The sequence below is a fragment of the Akebia trifoliata genome, chromosome 6 (assembly GCF_017979445.1).
Source record: "Akebia trifoliata isolate Shusen 1 chromosome 6, ASM1797944v1, whole genome shotgun sequence".
Lineage (NCBI taxonomy): Eukaryota > Viridiplantae > Streptophyta > Magnoliopsida > Ranunculales > Lardizabalaceae > Akebia > Akebia trifoliata.
The window spans coordinates 6871768-6895110 of NC_141380.1; the positions used below are offsets into that span (position 1 = coordinate 6871768).

The 23343-nt window shown below is 34.2% G+C and overlaps 2 protein-coding genes across 2 annotated transcripts; one reads left to right on the plus strand and one right to left on the minus strand.

Annotated features, from left to right (window-relative positions):
- Nucleotides 1-2366: 2366 nt before the first annotated feature.
- LOC147399964 (U-box domain-containing protein 13-like) lies at nucleotides 2367-9487 on the minus strand. The gene is made up of 4 exons (XM_086445540.1): nucleotides 9002-9487; nucleotides 5519-5635; nucleotides 4634-5086; nucleotides 2367-3777 (listed from the first exon to the last, which is right to left on the minus strand). The coding sequence occupies exons 1-4, from the start codon at nucleotides 9269-9271 to the stop codon at nucleotides 2656-2658; spliced, it is 1962 nt and encodes a 653-aa protein (XP_086301666.1). The 5' UTR covers nucleotides 9272-9487; the 3' UTR covers nucleotides 2367-2655.
- Nucleotides 9488-17977: 8490 nt separating this feature from the next.
- Nucleotides 17978-18683, plus strand: LOC147399965 (uncharacterized). The gene is made up of 2 exons (XM_086446568.1): nucleotides 17978-18452; nucleotides 18615-18683. Exons 1-2 carry the CDS (start codon nucleotides 18327-18329, stop codon nucleotides 18681-18683), a joined length of 195 nt encoding a protein of 64 aa, XP_086302694.1. The 5' UTR covers nucleotides 17978-18326.
- The last annotated feature ends 4660 nt before the right edge of the window (nucleotides 18684-23343 follow it).

The following is a 23343-nucleotide window of genomic DNA, read 5'->3' on the forward strand; positions in this document are numbered from 1 at the left end:
TGATTTTATTCTAAAACTCCTCCTTTGCATCATCTTCCACATACAAAATATATTGCACGGAATTGCTTGCGTTATGAAGCACTCAATATTGTTATTTGGATACTAATTTTGTTTTTTGTATAATTATGATAATATTAAAATCTCATGATAGAGCCCTAACAGCCACATGTTTTCATGAGAGAGAGAGAGAGAGATTTGACCAGTCTTGGAAATAAGAATTTGTGTTTACTTTAATAAAATAAAGTAGATGGATGACACCACAGTTTATTGCAGAATGATGAAGGAGCCTATGTTCCTGGTTCTAAAGACAATTGGAAGAACTAATTGATGAATTGTCTCATTTCTCAAAAAAGTTTTGAGTTAAAAAAAAAAAAAAAAAAAACAAATCCTATATGGGAATTTTCTTTGTTGGAATTATTATTATTATTATTATTATTATTTTTTGGCTCTTTCACATATACAAATTTACATAAATACTAGATTGTAATTTGTTCAAAACATTAAACATAAAATTGAAAATCATGTTTGTGATCTGGCATTGATTACCAACATCAAATATGATGGATTAGTGAACATTTTATCAAAATTTAAGTGGTATTCACCTAACACTATAATTCTACGATAGGTAAAAAATCTAGTATCATCTTTTATTAATAGGTGATCGTCCCTCCTCTCTCTACACACAGATTATTCTATTATTGAGATAGAAGTTTCCATCACCAAAAGTATAGACAGAGTTGGGATAGTACGTCCATTCTTTGCAAATCAAGATCAAAGTGTTCTTCACAGATTGTAAAAAAAAACGAATCCAGGTATTTTAATATTTATTGTTTTTCGATTCGATTATTATATTTTTGTTCAAGATCAAATCCTAAATCCATGAATATTGTCTTTTAGTTTCTCCCAATATTCTTCTCTTTCCATTTTAATACAAAACTAAGTTTTTGAGGATGTATTATATAGAAAACTTCTATTGCCACAACATTTTTACTTTATGATACACAAATCATAAAATTAAATAGATATGTAAGTTATGGGGAGAGCTATTTGTTTCTTTTTTTTCCATTCAAGCAAGACTTTTTCAAATCCATAACCAGTGAGAGGGTTCTAACAAGAAAGACCACGAACAAACGATAGAGGTAGGGGAGGCCGGGAATAGGAAGAGAAAAGAAAGTTTAAGATGAAAGGAGAAGACTTTGAGAGAGAAAGAGGGAGAGAACATAGAAAAAGGGTTTTGGTTGAAGAAGAAACTCTAAGAAGATGGAAATAAGTCTAATGATTTTAAGATCCATAATTTGCTATTCATTTCTTCTTATTAATTTGATGGGTATATTTAATTTCATCATTGGTGTGTTATAAGAAAAAGTTGGTGTGGAAATAAAGAATAATGTTTGTCTTGATTTCTAAATCCAAATGAAAGACAGGGTGGTTCTCTTTAGGCAATTAGAGTTTGTACTCTTGATAATCAAATTTAGCTTAACTCTAATATCATTTCATGGGACACTCTCTTCCAACAAATGGTATCAGTGAAAGATGTTGGGTTGGAAACATGTCATCATCCTCTATCCGATCCAATAAGGTCTAGGAACATTGTCATACTCATGATTTAAAAAATCTTCCAAACAAACATGTAATCGTTACAGTTAAAAACACAAATCGAGATGTATATTAGAGATACAAGTGTTCATCAGTTGGATTTTGTGTTTATCGATCTGAGTGTTCATGCGTATACAGATCCCAACTCCAAGAAACGTGCAATCCTAAATGTTAAAACACGAAATTCAATTATTCAGATAAAAACAGGTATACTATAAGAATGTCACAATAGTTGATAGTTGTGATACAGGTTTGATCTTACAACCAATGCAACAAATGTATAACATGGGATACATTCCCGGATCCATAATCTTGAGAAATTAAACTCATAAAGAAACACACAATCCCAACTGCTCAAACGGTAGAATTTAACGATTGGGATCAAACATGTATCCTGAAGCTGTCACACATCCTTAACATAAATCCCAATACATTGTTGAATTTTATGTTTCAGATTGTATTTTTCTTTGAGTTTATGTTCATTTATCTTCAGATCCCAAACGTCAAAAGGAAAAAAATCCATCAATCTGGACTGATCCTTATGGACAAGAATTGGATTGTTTGAATCCAAAGTTGAGTTGAACCTACAATATCTGAGTTAGAGTTGCAATAAGTCTCACCTCTGGCAATGCCAACCACCCTCCTTTATCGAGATTTGGGACCAGCAATTCAAAGGAAACACTACACAGGCAGAGAGTTTAGATCATTATCTTCTTCAATTGAGTTTGGGTTATAGCGATCACTCCCACAGGAGTTCAGCTTTGCACAGCTTTTAGTTAGTGAAAACAAAAGATGATTCCTTCCATAGAAAAAAATGAGGATGTTTACAAGTAATACATGTTACATACATAAGACATTTATGTTAATCACACCAGAGCGACGTTCTTCCCTTTCGATTGCTCTCGACTTCTGTCCCTTTGATGTATAACTAACCCCCGCACGACTTTAACAAGCGAGCTGGTGATCTTCCACCTGCCCTTCACAATACAAGCAAAATGCCCCTTCATCTCTTAAAGCACCATGAAACCAAGCCAACGAAGAACAAAAAGAAACTCATATCTACACAACTTGCTGAACATGGTGGCTCTCAGCATCAATAGCCTGCACCTGAGCCTGCTTTTGTTGCTCAACAAACCTGCTCATTCGGTCAAGCAGCTGTGCAGCTTTTCGTTTCCCTCTATCTGTACCATTTTGTGCCAAGTCCAACAATGGGCCCATCACTCCAATCTCTTGGGCCTCAGCCATATGATGCTGGTCTCCAGAACACAAGTGCACCAGTACAGCAGCAGCATTTTCTTTATTCCTCGGGGACCCACTCCGAATCACCTCCACCAAGACTGGTACAGCCTTGGCAGCTCCAATCGCTACCTTACCCTCAGGATTGCTTGCTAGTATCGCAAGGATCGCCAATGCCTCATCCATCATTCCACCCCCAGGTTCGGTCAACAACCTCATCAACGTGGGTACCACTCCTGCTCTAACTGCTCTCGCCTTGTTTCCTTGGTATATGCATAGGTTGAAAAGTGCAGTCGCCGCATCCTTCTTCCCCCGCTGACTACCATCATTTAGCAATGTCACGAGTGCGGGTATTGCCCACGATGCACCAATTGTCACTTTGTTGTCATCCACCACAGAGAGGCTGAAAAGTGTGGCTGCTGCATTCTCCCGTGCCTCCATACTTCCCTTCTTGAGCACGTGCACTATACCAGGTACCGCCCCGGAAGACATAATGCTTGCTTTGTTGTCTTCACAGATGGAAAGATTGAGGAGTGCAGTAACAACATGCTCTTGGATTCGAGGATCAGACGTGGAGAGGAGGCTGACGAGGAGGGGGATGGCACCAGCCTCCGCAATACATACACGGTTGTCTGCATTGCGCTTAGCAAGAAGACGGAGCTCACCTGCGGCAGATCGCTGGTCCTCAAGGCTGCTAGATGTAAGTTTGCGAAGGAGAATATGAACCTTGGCACATTCAGGTGAGGAGCAGACAGAGGTGGCATTACTAGGTCCATTGCCAGGTCGTTTGGGGGGTTCTATCCCATTGGACTCACACCACTGGGCAATGAGGCTACGCAAAGCATAGTTGGGTGTGAGGGCCATGCTTGAAAGGGTCTGTTGTGTCTTTGGGCATGTGCCATGCCCTGCTTCAAGCCATTTTTTAATACACGTTCGTTCATAAGTCTGCATAAAGGATATCCACATCGAAGATCAGAGGATGGTGGAGTTCCTATGCAACAGAACAGGAACAATTCCCCTGCCAGTGCCATACATGTAGCAAAAAATAATGGGGTCTGCAATTGAACATTTGATGTTCGCCTGAGGGAATATTTTTTGTAAACAAATTGACCCCATCATGGACATAAACCTCTAGCTTTGACACTTTTTCTTGAAACCAACAGTTTTCTTAAGAAAAACACTTCCCTTACTAACTTAGTAAGATTTTAAGTCATACTAAGGGTCGTTTTGCTCAAATGGATTACCACATTGGCAATCCAACTCCACAGCCCTCTAGATTTCATGGAAAAACTCAGATAAAAAATTTTAAAACTAAAAATTTTGGGGCTCATCCAAGGTTTTGAAAATGTACGGCTACAAAACTTCCACAGAACTCCCAAATTTAAAATTAAAATTCAATGGTGAAAAATAACTTTCTTTTGACCATTTTATTTTTCGAGGTTCATAGAATTTTGTCCTCTACAAACCTGGGCATCAGATCATGTTTTTGGATGATGCCACAAAGTGAGTGAGGTCATTGACCCAAGAGTTGAAATCTTACTAAGTTAGCAAGGCTAGTTGGACTCTTTTCTTAACCATCAGTGGATGGTTAGGATCATCCATGAGGGTCCAATATGCCTAAGAGAGATCTCCCAGAGCGGCCAGTGGGTGGTCCCAAACTGTTGTACACAAACCAAGGTCACAAGTCACAAGGTTTCAAAGAAAGTAAACCTCAGAAATTTATGGCAAACCTAAGAAAGGGAAATATAATGGATCTAGATTTTGATTATAAAAGCGCATAAAACCTGAACTAAGCACAAACCTGCCCCGTGGATACAATGACCGGATCTCTCATCAACTCCAAGGATATGGGACAACGGAAATCATCTGGGATGGACAGAGATTTGGGACTGCCATCAGTGGAGGCCTGCCCATTGACACTTGAAGGAAGAAATTTTACATTTTCCAGCGCACCGATGTTTGGGTTTTCGGTCAGCAATAGATCCTTGATTTTTTTCAATAGCATCGACATCTTTTCGATGCTACCCAAAGGATCACCACTAGCAACAACCATCTCATGCAAAGCTAGAGATTCTTGTTTGAGATCGGCTATGCCCACTAACTGTAAATTTTCAGCCAATCTCCTTAAGACAGCTGGGTCTGTATCAGCATCACTGGTCCTGTCGTAAATGGATAACAGATCCTCATACAGCTCAGCATCACATGTATCGACACGTCCTTTTGCTCTTCTGAACTGAGCAAGTACAAGCTCAACCTACAACAACAAAGTAGCAGAAATAAAACAAAAATGTAGAAAATATTTTCTGCAGGCCCACTCAATTTCTTGTTGAAGAAGAATATATATAAAGAGGGGGGGTGGGGGGTGGGGGGAATTGTGGGGCCTTCTATAAATCTTGTTTAATGCAAAGAAACAGTAAAACTTTCTGGGAATCTTCTAAACTTCTTCCAACAGACAAATATGCAAAAGAGAAAAAAAAAAAAAAAAGTTCTGTAAGGTCCCAGTCCAACTAAGCTCTTTTAATGAATATTCAAATGTAATTTAAGATTGGCAGAAGACCATTTCAAGGTCTTGCAACTCCAGCAACTTGACATTAAAAAGAGAGAAATACAGATATTGTTGGGGCCCTCTATAATTATTACCAAGTACAAATACTGAATGTTTTAAGAATGAAATATGGATCTCTACCTGTTCCTTAACTTCATCTGATATGTCAAAATTTTCAAAGGAAATTCCGCTCAAAGCTTGTTCCAATTGAGCTGTCACTTCCTGGAATTTGTTGGTTATTTGCTCCCTCTCAAGGACCTGCACATAAATAAAAAGATTTGGTACCAATAAAATCTTATAAAAACATAAGATGGGCTTTCTGGCTCAACACACTTGATGTTTATTTAGAGAAGCTATAATAACAACTTGGCATAGGCAGTGTATTTCTGCACAACAGACCCTTATATTCGAACCCTGGAGTTTACGTTTGGTTACACTTATGGATGCATGTGTAGTGTGTACCCACATAAACCAATCCGCACGTAAGAATATGGAACACAGGTCACACCTCTTGAGACTTGTTCTCTCTTGGCTAAGAGAATGATCAACCCCTATCACCATCCAAGTGGCGAGACAAATAAAACACTCCTGGACTAACTTATCCACTCACAATCGTCCAATCCGATGCAAGAACCCTTGCTTAGTTCTCACCACAACCTAGCATCGTTAACATGTCATTTTCATAGGCTCTCCTAATCCATACTTTCCAGTACAAATGTGCTAGCTGCTGCTGCTGTACTACTACTAGAGTAAGGAAAAAAATGTATTTTATGGTCTAAATCCAGGTATAGAAATTGGGGAAAATTAGAAATTTGAAGAAAAAATAATAACAGAGGATGAATCAATTTGTTTTTATTTTTATTCTATTTTTTATGAATAGTAAAAAATCGATCATACTACCGAGAAACCCTTGGAAGAACAGATCACCAAGAAATCTCTAATAATAAGTGGAGTTGTCACCACCAGAAATGGGCAATGCCACCTTCATGTCCACCAAAAAGAATTGTTGAACATTCTCTGCATTGTGGTTCTATGTGGATCCAAGCCATCATTATATCAAGACTAAAAGTCAAGGTCATTCTAATCCAAACTCCTATTTTGACTTGGACAACTCTAAGGCTTTTCGTATCAACATAACTTATTCAGAAACTTAACTTGATAAACAGGAGTTGACAAATTAATTTCAAACAAATGCCGCCAACTGTAAGAACTTTCAGGAGAATCTTAAAAACTAGAACCAATGTCAGCCGGATACTTCAATATATCCAGTGACATGCTAGAATACTAGAATCAGTTCTAGATACAACACAGATATATGTAACAATTTCTCATTTCACATTGTACGATACTTATTTTCTTAATTCTTAATAATTTCCTTGTTTGCAATATAACATGTAAATAGTACATTATAACAAGTCTCACATAAAAACTATGCACTATTAGAAGTTCAACTATGTTTTTGATGATGTAAAACAATGATATTTTGCTTAAAAGAATATATAAAGAAGACAGAGTACTAAGAAATTTGATGCATTGAAGAAGTGATGAATGGGTGACCTTTTTTGTGTACTCTGGTTCAAAAAAAGTGAAAACCTCGAGGCTTTGTGGGATAAGCTTCATAGCAGAGGATATTAAAATAATAAAATGACTTGTAACAATATTGAAAAGGATGTGATCTGCTTTGATTATTGTGTATCATATAAAAACCTGTAAAAAGCATAGGAACACATTTACAGTAATGATAATTATTGACCATGTTGTACCTCTCCCATAAGAAATTAGAACAAAAAGAAAAGCTCAAGAGAGATTACAGAAAAGAAGGATTCAAAAAGTAGAGCTCTGAGAACTGTCTTCTCAGTGACCCAAACACATTGTCTTATCATACACTTCTAAGCTAACAGTTACATTCTAGAGAACAGTAAGATATTAGATGGAATTAAAAGGAGAAACAGGCCGGCCCCAAATTTTTGGGATAAGGCTTCAATGATGATGGAAATATTGAGAGCAATTGCATTAATATATAAATGATGGATGGATTAGTAAGACCATTGTTACGTTACGTACATAGTTTTCAAACGAGAAATTTAAAATAATGCCATTTCCACCATCTACAAGTAGCGTGTGGGCTGGTTAATTTGAAAAACTCAAGTATTTCATTAAAATTCATACATATGAAAAAGCCTCATGAAAAAACAATACAAAGATAAAGCGTTGGGCACTTATAAACAATGACAAAGGAACATACATGGACTATCCCCAAACAAGGACTGGAACCAGAATCGCTCATTCATTCCAAATGAGGGTCGTTCTAAAGACCATAATTTCCAAAAGTAGTAAAGAAAATGAGAGCATGAGACCCCCCTATACAAAGTATGTCATCCTAAAAATCACTGATCAGGAGCAGAGCGTGAAAAATATTTAATTTCTATTAAAAGTAACCCACCTCATAAGGCACCAATTATGCACCACACCAGCAGGACATGACACAACAAAACAGTTTGTTCCCCAAAAACTATCCTCAATAAAGGAAAAAAATCATTTCAACCACAAAACTATGCTGGCAAGGTTGTTAGCTAGTATCAAAATGTATTTGGAATCAACCGAAGATCATGCCTAAAAATTCTCCTTCATTATCCTCACAAGCTTCTTAACTACCATCGAATAAGACAACTTATTCCAACCCATTCCTTGGAAATGATTCCCAATGTCCCCAAAACTCGATTTAAGCACTCTGTATGGCTGAAGGTAGATGTGGATAGACAGTTATACACCAACCAAGAAAGGGGAAGCATAATTTCAGAAGGTCGGGGAAAGAAACCTAAACAGAGTCACTGCAAAGAACAAAAACATCCTGCTCTCTCCCTAACTCATCAAACTCCACTCAAAGCCAAGACACAAAGCAAGGTTCAATACTTGTAGCAAACGTTACATGGTCTTTATTGGTAAGACCAACAACCAATCAATCAGAAGAAACTTAAAAATTGTTACAGAGTTCATAATCTGTACACGAGAGAGATAGTCATAGACAACGAAATAAAAGCAAAGATCTTCTTATATAAAAATGTAAATCAAACCATTAATGGGAAGATTAGCAACATATTTTGGCTATTTTCCTTTGCTTAAAACTTTGTATACCTCAATCATTAAGAGAAAAAAAAAAAAGCTTTATCAAATTACATCAAGAATAAGAAGACCATAATAAACTCACATACAAAATGGAGAATTTTTCACATAAGAAATAGCAAAACCGCATTGAATTGTTTCCTCCTTAATGCCCCTTTTGAATGCCTCTAAGCACGATCAGCCCCCGAAATATATATTTCCTAATTCACTCACCCCTTCAATATTCTAGCACAAGACATGAGCTGAAAATTTCGACTCCCCTTTGTTGATGAAACAAAAAAGATCACTAATTTACATAATTTTCACAAAAACTAACCCTAATTGATCATGAAAATTAGCTAAAAAACGTTGATCTAAGCCAATTTTAAAGCGAAAAGCATATTATACAAACGGTATAAAAAAGAACCCAATCAATTGGTTACAAAAGATCATCAATAACACCACTACAAGAATCAAATAATAAAATCTAAAAGGATATCCGCACGTTAATAGAATACGCACCATGTAAATCGTGCTACCCTCGCTTCCCAGTCTGAGAAAGTCCTTAGCTGATTCCAAAGCTTCCTTCAACGAAATTAGGGCTCTTAAAGACTCTTCAGGGATCGGTTCTTTGCTCTCTTTCAACTCTTCGAACATTGGCGTCAAGAGCTTCAATCTCCTTGCGAGATTACAGTACTGTTTCTTGATTGTACATCTGAAGTCTGATATTGCAGAAATCTCATTAACGATATCGATCAGTCTCTGAACCAGAGCACCCTTTTCTTCTTCCATGGCTGACTAAGATCGATTGATCGATCTCTCTGTGTGTGTGAGTCTGCCGTCTCCTACCTATCTAATTTTCCAGAAAATAACCCTAGAAACTAGGATTTTTGCTAAATTGGTGAGAGAGAGAGAGAGAGAGAGAATTGTCTACTAAATTTTGCCGAACGTTCCTTGTAGCAGTTCAACTTCTCTCATTGAGATTTGAGAGAGACTGAGAGATAGATTAGTGAGAGAAGACTGGCCCGTCTTTCACGCGCAGACTTTTCTCTTGGCGTGGCTGCGTTAGATGGCTTAACCAGGGTTGAGATTTAACCGCAGATAGAGGCGCTTAGTGAGTTTTTGTATAGTTAAGCCGAGCCATGATCAGCTAAGGCCTAAGGCTCGCCAAAATTTTAATTCGCCAACCAACACAGCCTTCTAGATTTAATGGAAAAACTGAGACAAAATAAAATATTTATAAATAAATAAATAAATAATCTTTTTTTTAATTTGATTCAAGGTGTTGATAATGGCACCTACAGAAATTCTAAATGTAATGGTGAAAATCAATAAAAAAGATTCAAAGTTAATAAAATTTTGTCCCTTGGAACCTTATGGCATTGATCACGTTTGTATGCCCCAAGGTTATGGAAAATTTCGTGTTTTTCATTGTATAAAGGTTAAAAAAATTAATATGAATTTCTTAAGGAAAATTTTCAAATAATTACAAAATGTTTCAATATTTTTGAAATTTTGTTAATGTTATCAAAATTGATAATATTTTGTTAACATTACATGACAACTTTGTCAACATCAGCAACATTTTGAAAATACTGAAAGCTTTTGTAATTATTAGGGAATTCACCTAATTTATTATTGGTAAAGCACGAAATCCAATTGTTGGGATAAAATACATCTCTCGGGGATAAATTACATAGATATAGAATAAATCTCAATCGTTGACTCAATATTTTGATAATTGGGATTACATATATCAGTACGAGATCCATAGCCTAGATTATAAAATAGTAGTAGTAAATGCAACTAATAATATTATGGGATGAGTGAAAATGCAATTAAACAATGGATGGCAAAGATTTATTTGAAAGTATCAACTTGCTAAGTTGATTGAAGTTTGAGGGTTAATGTCAGAATTTGGGTTTCTTCACCGAATAATTTGAGTGTGATGTGCGGGCGTTGCACGTGCTCAGGGGAGGGTCCCATATGACTTGGTTTCATCCTTAGCTCATCTGATCCCCTTAATCGGACGTAAATCTAGACAGCCCCGATATCTTAAAAAAAAAAAAATTATTGATCACTAACTCGCTTTCTTATTAAAAAAAAAAAAGTTCATGATCATCTTGTTGTTGGTAGGCAAAGTAATCAAGATAAAAATGATTTGTGGACTTGAAAGAGTGTTGGGAATAGAATTTAATTATGATGTGAAGCCACTTAACTTTGAATGATACCCATACCTAACTAAGTTCATCCTAACTTGAATTAATTTCTTGAGGGGAAGTATGATGGACCCAAATTGAGTACATAATTTTGGCATCAATAATTAGGATTGATGATGAGTTATAAAATTTTATTAATTCTTTGTACTTTAGTTCAATTAAATTAATTTCAATTGCCTATTTATTCTCTTCTACCAACATCAATGTAGGATCCATTATTATAATTAAAAAGATATTGGAAGAAAAAAAGAAGAGGAAGCAACAATAGGACAAGTTGTACCAGTGAGGTTAGGAAAGTGGCACAAGTCAATTATTCTTTCTTTCTTCTTTTTTTTTTTTCTTTAATTTTTTTTTTACTAGTAAGTTGGGTGAAAAGTTCAAAAATTGATAAATAAGTAAGCAATGTAGGCAAATAGGTCTAGAAGAACTCATCCACCTACCAAATTTGACAACTTAATTAATTCTAATTTGAAACAAAACTTGAATCGACTTGAAAGTCTTGTTGAGGTTATCTTGAAGTCATTGTAATATTAATTAATCTTATAAATATATTATTAAATATTTTAAATAAATCTATGAATATTGCTTTAAGAGTCATAATAATCAGACTCACTTTTTTTGTAAGCTCACTTCACAGAACTGTAGATCTTTTGTTTCGAGATACACAAGGACGAATGTTTATGATTTGTACAGTTCTATGAAGGGAGTGTACAAAAAAGTGAGTCAGATTATCACGACTCTTATTTTAAATATTAACATTTCTATTTCATGATATGAGAGTATGAGATTGCACATAAATTTGGTTAGAGACATTGATATCATAGTGGTTTTTAATTTGTCTAGACACTTAATTGAAAAATGTGACTCATCCCAAAGACAAGAATGATGTCTCTTTCTACATAACCACTCATTTCATGACCTAAAAATGAAATAAGGGGATGACTTGCAAAATGGTGTATCTCTGATTCATTTCCTCACTTTTTCTTATTTCTCTACTATTTAAAATCCTTTCTACAATCTTTTTAGTCAACTTTTCTCGAGTCTAGGGATGATACTATGAATCAAGTTGGTATCCCGAGCATGCCTGAAAGATAAAATCTAACTCAAATAAACTTTTTGAAACATTTTAGAGACACTTATGCTTAAGAATAATTGAAAATGGAGATTAATATGTCACATTTCAATTGTTCGGCCTTATTTTGTTGGCTGAGTTACCAAAACATAGGCTGAAATCATCTTATTTGTTGGGACAACACAAAGTTAGTTAAAAAGAGTTTTGGGTAAATAAGGTTTTTTTAATGGTTAAAAGACAATAGAATTAGGGTTGAAAAACATTATAAAAGTCTCTGATATTAAATTGGTGAAATATAAAATTTTCCCCAATTATCTTATTGTTTGAAAAAAAAATTATTTGAAAAATATTTTTAGATGTGTATTGTCACATTAATCTTGAGACCTCTAGTTCATGAATTGGTAAAAGTAACTATTTTGTTTCTAAAAAGAGAAGAACACGACAAATCTAATACATCCTCCTCCCATTTGATTGTGTTAATCTTTGGAGACGGTGGTCCTCCACTAAGATCTATCACCTATCAGGGTTTTTTTTTTTTTTTTCCACTGAAGGGGTGGGCCACACATTCATGATCCAATCGAAGATTATTAAGGAATGTGATATGGGAAAGTTGTCACTTCTCAATAGTATCGTATGAAAAATAGGAAAACTAACAGGAAAATGGTTTTCTTTAGAAAATACAATTTTTAAGTGTATGATTGTTCATTTTCTCACAGTTCATTTTCTTTTTTAAAATGATATTTTTTTCCTTTGGAGGAAAAATGATTTTCCACATGAACTACTCAGGAAAATGATTTTCCCACCTCCTAGTGTTATTTTCTCACGATGACCCCCATCCCTAAAACCAAAAACCAATACTCATTTTAACATTTTCTTAGGTGCAATCCAATGGTATAATTTATTAAGTGTTGATTTTCTAACTCAACCTGACAGAATAATTAAAAAACTCAATAACGCGACATGTACAAGAACTGTAGACTTTTCCTTCAGGATACACAATTGCACAAGTTTATAGGGATCTGCAATTGTGTATCCCGAGAAAAATTTCTACAATTCTTGCATAGTCCTTAACCATTTTTTCTAATGAAATACTTTCCTTACTAACATAGTAAGATTTTGAGCCTTACTAAGGATCATTTTGCTCAAATGGATTACCATGTCAATAATCCAACTTCTAACACCAATACACTACAGTCCTCTAAATTTCATCAAAAAACTTATATTAAAAAAATCAAAAAAGTATTTCTTTTGAGCTTGATCCAATGTTTTGAAAATGGATGGCTACACAACTTGCATATAACTCTCAAACTTGAAATTAAAATTCCACCATGACAAATAAATTTGTTTCAGAATTTTTTTTGCTCTATGACACTGAATCATCTGATCAGTTTTTTGGATGCGGCAAATTGAGCACAAGGACCCTTAGTAAGGGGGAAATCCTTACTAACTTTGTAAGGCTAGTCGGACTCTTTTTTCTAGGAATAAAGGGTAAGAAAGCTGCTTAACTCGGCTTGAAACCACTCTTATGGCGCCGCTATCAGAGAGAGCCGTTGCGTAAGGCGGCTGAGATTAGTTATCTCAGACAGAAACTCTTAACAAAAGTGGGTCCCACGTAACGAAAGTTGACGTGTACACAATTATGATGTTGGTGCCGTCGTAGAACTTGATCCGTTATAGGGGTTCACAAAAGAACTTCAATTGATCTCACCCGTCCATGTCAATTCAATCTTAAATCTGTACAGATTTTCGAGAATACTAGAGATTAATGGGCCATAGTAAAAAGGTGGGCCCTACAGCGGGTCCAGAGATATTCCAATGGTGATGCCGATATACACGTGACCCACTACCACATAAAAGACAGCTATTAAGAGCTCAGTTTTCCGCATCAAAATTATATTAACCAATCTAAAAGCGACACGTGGATAAGATATTCGAACACAGCTTTTAGTGGATTCACACATGAAAAAATCAACTTGATTGGTTTTATTTTCATTATAAGAATGAAGACCATGTGTTTGACAAAAAAATGCGGTGTGGGTGCATTTATAGAAAAATGGTTCTGAAAAAGTGCCACGTGGCAATTTATAAGGTGGTTTCCTTTTTACAAAGTGAAACATGGAACATGGACATACTCGTTTTTGAAAGTTAGGAAAATAAAGCCGAAATTTTTTACTTATTTTATAATTGTTCTTAATTTAAATACTTTTCCAAGGGGGGGCATTCAGCATTATTTATTTACCGAAGGAGACTTTTGCCAAAAGAAAAGAGTATGTAACTTTGAATCTCACTAAAAGTCCCAAAAAGCTCTCATCTATGAATCTTGGTTACAATGATTTTGACTAATATAATCGGTATATAGGGAGATACTTAGCTAAAAAGAGAAAAAATTGTTAAAGAGCCAGCGTAGATATTTAAAGTTTAGAATAGAAGTAATATCTTTAAAAAGCATTCTAAGTTTATTGGTCATATTGGAGATGATACACTTATGAGTCGGTATAATCTAATCTGACTCTCTTATACTCTCTTGACGTTTAAATATGTGCAATTATGTATCCCAAGCAAAAAAAATCTATGGTTTCATGTACATGCCACATCAGGAGAGTAGAGGGGAGTTAAAGAATCATTATTCTACATTTAAAATGAATTTGGTGTCTTTCCACTAAAAAGAACAAGTGCAATCCAAATCATCCTTAGTGGAAATCAATATCATACTAAAGTGTATTTAAAAAAATAATAATAATAAGAAAAAATTTGACTAATCGGTCTCAACGTACCCTTCTTTGACGATCCACATTTTTCCTAGAGATTAGTTCTTTGTAGAGTCGATTTGTAGCTTGGAGATGATCATCTTGAGTGACTTTCCTTTCATTTTAATAAATTTTTATTTGTATATAAAATAAAATAAAAATCATCATAAATAGTCCTCTGGCTTGATGAAGAAGATGATCTTGTTTAATTAATCTGCAACAATACGACAAAAAATCTTTAAAATTTAAAGAGATTAGAGAAAATTGAATAATTGCGAAGTGTGTAAGAAATGGGACGAGTATCCTTTGTATAACTATATGTTAATGTCGCATCATGAAAGCTTGACTTCCGATAGGAACCAATCCCTCAATTGGTATGAAAAACTAAAACCCAAATTAATAATTGAAATCTATATTAGATTGCAAGAATAGAACATTTCGATTATGTCCTAATTGATCTAAAGTAACTATTGAACCCAATTAGAATATTGTATGCGTGTACTATCACAAGACCCTTATTTTTTATCAATATTTTAAGAATATAAACTATTTTTTAATGGAAAAAAGGCGTCCCTCCAGAAGTATCCTATTTTAGCCAATGTTGGATTAAACATAAGTCATAAAAAAATTTCACTTTATAGGTTTACTTTAATTTTAATATTTCAAAATTTTCACACAACTTTTGTTTCCCAAAAATTAAGGTTCAAGTCTTTAAAAGAAGCGATGCAACAACTCAAATTATCTTAAGATATTTGTTATGAGATATCTAGTATTTTATTGGACTTGGACTTCAAGAGACAAGGCAATATCAAAATGGACTTTTCCCAAAGCATAATGGACTCCACACAAAGGGAAAGGGAAAGGTCCTTGGTTAAGTTACTTGACTAGGACCACATGAAGGTTTGGGGGCACCGTCTCTAAGGTGATTTTTGTGTTTTTTGTTTTTGGGTATATGTAATATTTTCGAGTATGTTTATTTATATTTATTGCTCTGTGAGGTTCCTTGTAATTATGGATGGACAAAGAGTCTGTAATCTTTATCATTGATAGTGTATTTTTCTCCCTTTCCTCTGCGGACGCAGGTAATTTATTGAATCATGTAAATCTTGTGCGTTTGTTTTTCTTTTTTTATCTTTTCTCTTGCTATGCTTCCGCACAATAATATTTTGTTTATTTTATCCAATAACGATTATTGTGGGAGACACGAAAATCTATATTGTTTAGTGGCAATGGTAACATGTATTGCACACTTACACAAGGATACAAATCAATACCCTATGCCCAACACTAACCACTTTTGTTCAAAACGAGATAATCCTTGTATCTTGAACCAAAACAAAAGAAGTCAATCTAGGATCATCCTCACAAGTCAAGCACACCATCTGTAATTAGAAGTCGATTTCATAAATAGAGATCTCTAGGATTGTAAAACTTAAAAGAAAATAGTGATTGTTCTTATTCTGGTATGTGGACGTAGGCACACTACCGAACCACATGAATCCTTGTGTTTGTGCAATTTTTATTTTCTTTGTTGTTTCAATTTTTCACAAAGGGTTGATAGTATTTTATGGAGTATTTGTTTTGTTTGAAATTTTTTGATAAATCACATGGTTAAGATTTCAAAATCATGAAAAATAAAATATATAACTAAGGTTTTAAAAAAATGGAATGTCACATGTGCAAATGCACGTGTATATGAAGGACTCTTTTGTAATCTAGAATATTAATTAAAGGATAGTTTTGAAGAATACATAGTTTAAAAAAAAAAGATATTTTTGTAATATTAAAAACTAACCACAAAGATTTTAGGACGTGTGATGACAATTCTCTTGGTTTTGGTCAAAATGACACTTATTATATTAAGTTTAAATGCTAAGATGAGGGCAATTTTGGATTTTAAATGGTAGTGTCAAACTACTTCTACACCGCCTTCTCTCATTATAATAGTACCCGTTGATGGCAAATGATGCTAAATAGAAGGATCAATGTTCTTTACTGTGTTACCAAATTTGTAGCTAATAGTCCAAATCACAAACCTGTACAAAGCGAACCAATTCGTGATACGATTCATACTAGGTTCATAAAATCAAGCGAACCATGAACCCACTGAATTTTGATTGGGTTCAACGAACCAAAGCATTAAATTTGGCAAACCCAACAACTTTGTTTTGCAAACCCAACAATTTGGTAAGTAAACTAAATAATTTTTATATTTTTTTCATGATTCACATTTAAAATTTAGATTATTTTATTAATTTATTTCTATTTAACTTAAAAAACTTACCATTATAATTGTACTTATAACTTTTACTTGAGTTATATATATATATATATATATATATATATATATATATATATATATATATATATATATAATATATATATATATATATATATATATATATATATATATATATATATATATATGCATAAGCGAATCAAACTAGCGAACTGATATAGCAAACCAAAGCAAACCAAGAAACAAATTATTTCTACCTACCTCTATGAACAAGGTTCATTTTAGAGTTGTGAACCACGAATCCCGAACACGAATTCGATTCAACGAACTAGGTAACATTGGTTCATTACAAATCAGGCTAAAGTTGACAGGATTTGGTGAATAATATATTTGAGATATTCCATGTGTTTTCAGACACCCAATGACAAACTTTCTTGGCTTAGGTCTCCATTAGAAGACTAGAATATAATAAACTAAATGCTTTTATCTTCTTTTCAAACTCGTCTCTATCCCCCAAAATACTCAAATTTGTTTATGAGATTTGTGAGTTGAAGGAGATATATCTTTTTTTTTTTCAGGCCACACGTACTATCCACCCTGTCATGTGAAATCATGTAAGTAGCCACTACTTTGGTGAAGGGGTATATAGAGATTCGAAGTCATGACTTGAGGGACAAATCCAATCAGTCTTGCCATCTCAACTAACCCCTAATGGGTAGATATAATCTTGAGGTTGAAGCAAAGACACAATTTCAATGCACTTAGAATTTTGAGACAATATCTTTACAACTATGGTAGTAAAATCTTCCTCTTAATGCCCTCTCATGAAACAACGAACTCCAATCACAAAAATTGACGTTCAAATCATCAATCACAACAATTTGAATTGTTGAAATGAATGATTCATGTTGAAACATGAGATTGATGATTGTAACAAGGTCAATCTCAAAAATTTGAAAGTTGATTTGGATGATTCATGTTCAAACATCAAGGTCGACAATTTACATTTACAATATTTGATATCGACTGTTGTAAAAGATGATCTCAACAATCGGAGAAACATTTGGTCTCAAAAAATCATTGATGTGACCAATTGAAAGGGGGTCAAGGGCTACTAAGAAAGAAAAAAGTTCTTTGAGAATACCATGAAAATATTATGTAATTTTTCCAAGAAAATCAAGGGTTTTTGTTATCATGTGGCCTCAGGGCACTTGTTAAGATGTATTACTTACTCCTCCAAACTTTATTTTCCTACCAAAAACACCCCCAACAAAATTTTCTACCAAAAATATCCTAAAATTCTTATTTGCAAGGTGTACTTAATGCATCTTTACATTTGTCCCCCAAAAAACAAAGGTCTTTGACAAGAGGCAGAAGAAGAGGGGCAGTTTGGTCATGTCTTCCCAGTCTCTACCAAAAGATTGAAATCAATTAAAACCTAAGGGATATCTCTAAATTTCAACAAAACCCGAAGGGGTACCTCAAAATTGTCCTAAATAATAATAATAATAATAAAAGATTGAATTTGAAAGAAGAAGCTAGTGCAGGATTTTATATAGAATAAGAGAGAATGAAGGGAAAATTTGGAGCGAAGCAACCAACAGGAACGCCATCATTAGCATGGTCATGCGCAGTTGTCATTGTTTCACTTCTCGCTGGCGCTTCTGTTGTCCACAACATTTTCAACCCTGATTTGGTAATTTTTTTACATTTTTATCTATCTATCTTGATGCCTGTTTTATGTTCGACAAAATGTCCCAACCATCTCAAATGCATGGCTCAATTGAAGTTTTTTAGATGTTTGAATTTCTTGTTTTGTTGTAATTTCTTTTCTATCGATGGAATTTGATGTGCACAGACATTGCCGCCTGTGGAGAGCGTTGGTGGGAGTGGGAGTGAGAATAAGATAGACGACCCGGAGAAATAATGAGTCATTTTGAGGTTCCCAATTAGTATTAGATTTGGATTTACATCAAACATAAATTTCTAGCCTCAATACTTACAATATGGTGGGATGTTGATTTAAGACATAAATTTCTATTACGTACGTTTTTTTTTTTAAAAATGCGATCTATCAATTGAAGGATTGGTTAGATGTGTTGAGCGTTTAGAATTCAGATGACCTTGCTTAGATGTATTGTAATATCCGCACTTTACATGTTTTTGAAATCTAATATTGATTTGCAACACAACCAATGCAACAAAAAAAAAATACCTAGGAGTTTGGTAGTGCAGAAAATTAAGCCCAAGAATTTTTATGGGGGCACTTGCTCCCACAAGAATTTTCATAAGTCTACTAAGGATTTATGAGTTATTCCAATAGATAATGATGATGGATAAAGAAATCCACCGCTATTTTTTTCAAAGTCTACTTATGGTTTATGAACTATTCTGATAGATAAAGAAATCTGCCGCTATTACCCTCACAAAAAAAAAAAATTCACTCTTAGTTGCCCCCATGTGGGTAAAATTCTGGCTCCGCCCTTGGTCGTAAACATATCAGACCACCACGCTCTGTTGTCGACATCCATGGTGGCCCACTCTGTGGTGACTTTCACTTTGATAACTCATTTCTAGCGTCCCCTAGTAATTCCTTCAGCTAACATCCTCGATGCCTACTTTATGGTGACTTTCACTATAGCACCTTTTTTATTGGACTACCAAGTAATCCTTTCCCCCTAGTCATTCCTTCCAATGTTTGTACCCAAGATGTTATGCTGGCTTTGATACCAAAGGATATGAATCCAACCAAAACAACAAAAATACCTAGGTGTTAGTGGTGTGGAAAGTTCAACTCATCTCTCTTTAGGGTCGTAGCAACTATGCTTTGAAAATATCACTAGTGAGAATGAGTGTGTTGTTTGGAGGGCTTTAAAGAACAAGGAAAAGCCCAAATGAGGATGTGGATGAAGACATTGCAAGGAGACATTTTTATTTTTAATAAGAGTAAGCAATGAAGGTCAATCACAAAAACAACTCACATATTATGATCATTAATAATGCTAAAGTGACCTGAGTCTGGAACCTCATATTGCACTTCTTGATGTGAAAGTGTATGGGAACCAAAGATGCTTTTCATCGCGATGCGATTGAAAAAACATCTATGGTTCCTATCCACTTTCATGTTAAGAAGTGCAATATGAGGTTCCAGCTTGAGGTCACTGCAGCACCACTCTATGATCATAATCATTTGACTTGAACCTTAGTAACCCAAACCATCTTTTCATAGCTGGTTCAAGTAATAATAATAATAATAATAATCAGAACAATCAAAGTTACTTCAAATTATCCTCATGAACATGCGTTTTCAGATTATAATGCTAATAATAAGTAAACATATAAAAGATAAAAATGAAGAAATTATTGTAGTTTTACTGACTTGTTAAGCAATAACAACCTTCAACCACAAACATATGCATTGTGCACACCTCTGAGTCTGGCATGACTCTTTGGGCGTTACAAAAGGTGAAGGTGTATGGCATGGATACAACTAGAATTGGGTCAAATTAGATGCCAACCTAACAGATTCTCTAAAGTGTTCGATTTAAGTCCAAGTGTCCAACCTAACAGAACTTCGGGCCTAGGATACTTGATCCAAGGTATAGATAGTACAACGCCAACCCGACTTGGGTTGGTTCTAATTGGTCGGGTTAAGTTGTAAAAATGAACTAGACACTGAAAAGTGGGGATGGAGAGATGTAATTACTTGAGATGGCTCGTGAAGAAGAGAGAAAAGGGAAGATTCAGCTTCTTGAGCCTTAACCCTAGACACGCCCTCCCCCTTTTTACATTCATGGTGGTTGGGATAGTTGACAAGACTAAGATGCAGACGTTCGACTCACACTCACGCTTTGGAAACGAAAACAATTGGATGTCACATTTGTAAGAGATAAAACTAAATTCATTCTTGTATTTTGGCTCATGTCTCCATGTCACCCTACCGACAGGAATAAGAATGGGGAATACTAATAGACACACAGATATTGGTGGTCATCAGAGTTTCAAGTTTTGTGGGATGGTCTTGGGGTTAATGATGTCGATATATTCTGTGTCGGTTCTTGGAATCGTTTGATTATTTTTGTAGCATATGAATACATAAGAGTTAAGGTCCGATAACGACAACACTACTGACACCTCTAATAGAACAATGCACCAAAAATTGAACTCTACAATCAAAGCTATCGATATAGGAAATACTAATCGATTAACTTTGGTAAATATCCTTCTTGATCTCTACACGAAAGGATACACCAATTATGATTCGATTCAAGTGAATTTGTAACAAATTAACTTATTTTATTAAATTGGCTCAATCTGTTTTAAGAAATTTATTAGATACGGAAACAAACGGACCCAATCAGATCTATCTTTTAAAGCTCCAGACCCAAATTGGTATAATCTATTGTTCTAGAGCAGATTCGATAGGATCCAATTAAAAAAATCAATTTTTTTTCTTCAAACGGACAAATTTCAATATGAATTTACTGAAAAGTATATAATAAATATTTTCAAACACATTATTATTAGATTAAGACATGGGTGATCAAAACCAATATGATAAGATTTCTCAAATTGGGTCCTCGTAGAAACTCAAATCCTCGATCTTGACCTGTAGTTATTGGATTGGAAAAAATCAAATTTCAGGTCTTATCCAATTTGATTAGCAAATATGACTGCTCAATGTTAAATCAACGCCGCACAACAAATGGGACCACACAAAAGAACTTTTTTTTTCTTCTAATCTTTATTTATTTTTTTAAATATAAACCCAACTTGCAAATCCAATCAAGAAAAATATCTCCTAAGACAACTTTTGACTATTCTTTATAGTATACGTCCACTACTGATCCTCTAGATTCAACATCAATCAAACTCTTATCTCAGATTATTGGTGAAGATCTTTTAAATTCTAAAATACATTTTTTAAAATCATTAATTACAACAACAATATCCACTCCACTATGGTTAAACAACCATGCTAACAAATAGACATTCTACCATAACACAAGCATGAACACAGAATTATTTTATGTTTATTAATTCATTCTTATATTGCAAGTTGGGTCTATTAGATAGCTACTTGGCACCAAATCTATGAAATTAATGATATAAAAATCATTAATTTTGAATAAAAAAAGTGATCGATTGGTTGCGAAGGATGAAGCAAGATATTTTGAGGGCTCAAACCTATGAATATTATATAATGAGTTTACAGCCAAAGTTTCTAAATTAGTGTATAATTAATTAATATAATCTTAAATAAGGAGACTTTTCTTTTTTAATCTCATATGAAATAATACATTTAGAATTCTTTTAAGTAAGATTAGAGACCAATGACCAATCTTGTATTGGACTAGGTAATAAAATTCTAATTTCAACCTATCAGTGTCAATTACTTTAGAGATAAGAGAATTTTCCTAGAAATGGGGCCCTAATGGAATTATTAAAACTAGAGAGCTTCTATTACAACACCAACTTTTGATAACGCCACTCTAAGATGTGTTCTAACTCTTTGGTGATTTACATATGGATTGAGGTTGCATTAGCAAAAGTTTGTCTAGCGATAGAATCTCTCTAAAACTACCTTTGAAAGTGAGAACTTTGGTCAAACATGATCTGATTTTTTCAAGGTATAATTACCTTATTGCCCTTAGGTTTTCAGTGAAATCCACTAAAAAGTATGGGTGCAACTTGGTCCGGTTCAAATCGAGAGTCAAACTAAATCGACAGCTTTTGATTGGTTTGATTCGGTTAAGAACAAGTTGTGGGTCGGTTTTGGGTATAGAAATGGATACCTGATCAATTTGGTTCGATTTTGGTTCAAGACTTGTATAGAACTCAACCTTATAAATAAATAAATTTATTTTAGGAATTAGGACATAGATTAATGATTTCTTTAAGGATGAATTAATGATTTTCTTTTTATAAATAGATTAATGATTTATTATATAATTTTATTTATTTATTATTATTTTTTATTAAAAATATGTCGTTTTCAACTAAGTTTATAGAATATTGACAACTTATGGAATTGAACCGAATCAAACCGACCTTAATTTGGTTTGGATTGGTTTAGTTCTATTGGCATTTCAGTTCAATTCTATTTCTTATTTAGTGGAATTGACCTAAGTTGGTTCCGTTCTGATTTAGCCACAAATTGAACCGAGTTGCACCCCTATTAAAAAGAGCACTCTTCCCTAAGCCAATTCTAACACAATCCAAGAAATCAATAAACCTAGTTACCTACAATCCAAGTTTTTTATTTACCTTTTTTCTTTTTGAGTCATGTTGGATAACATTGAAATTGACATCGCTTCACACATTGGTGTGCATAAAACCATACCATAGATGCTTCTCACTTGTATCTCGATGAAAAGTATCTATAGTTTTGTGCACACATCAACGTTATCAATGTGTGAAACGATGTCAATTTCAATGTTACTTTAGCATTTTCCTTTCTTTTTGTCTTTTTTATATTTTTATATCCATAATTGAAATTTATAATGTAAAATTCAAAAGACTCCTCAAGGTGTTAACTTTACACCATTAGGCTTTCGGTGTTAATAAACAACTTTTCCCTCACAAGA

Excerpts from the sequence above, each read along its gene's own strand:
- LOC147399964 (XM_086445540.1), bottom strand. The coding sequence starts at position 9,271 with ATGGAAGAAGAAAAGGGTGCTCTGGTTCAGAGACTGATCGATATCGTT. Across the intron at positions 5,636-9,001 it reads AGGGTAGCACGATTTACATG|GTCCTTGAGAGGGAGCAAAT; the intron begins GTGCGTATTCTA and ends ATTTATGTGCAG. Across the intron at positions 5,087-5,518 it reads CAGATGAAGTTAAGGAACAG|GTTGAGCTTGTACTTGCTCA; the intron begins GTAGAGATCCAT and ends TTGTTGTTGTAG.
- LOC147399965 (XM_086446568.1), top strand. The coding sequence starts at position 18,327 with ATGAAGGGAAAATTTGGAGCGAAGCAACCAACAGGAACGCCATCATTA. Across the intron at positions 18,453-18,614 it reads ACATTTTCAACCCTGATTTG|ACATTGCCGCCTGTGGAGAG; the intron begins GTAATTTTTTTA and ends TGATGTGCACAG.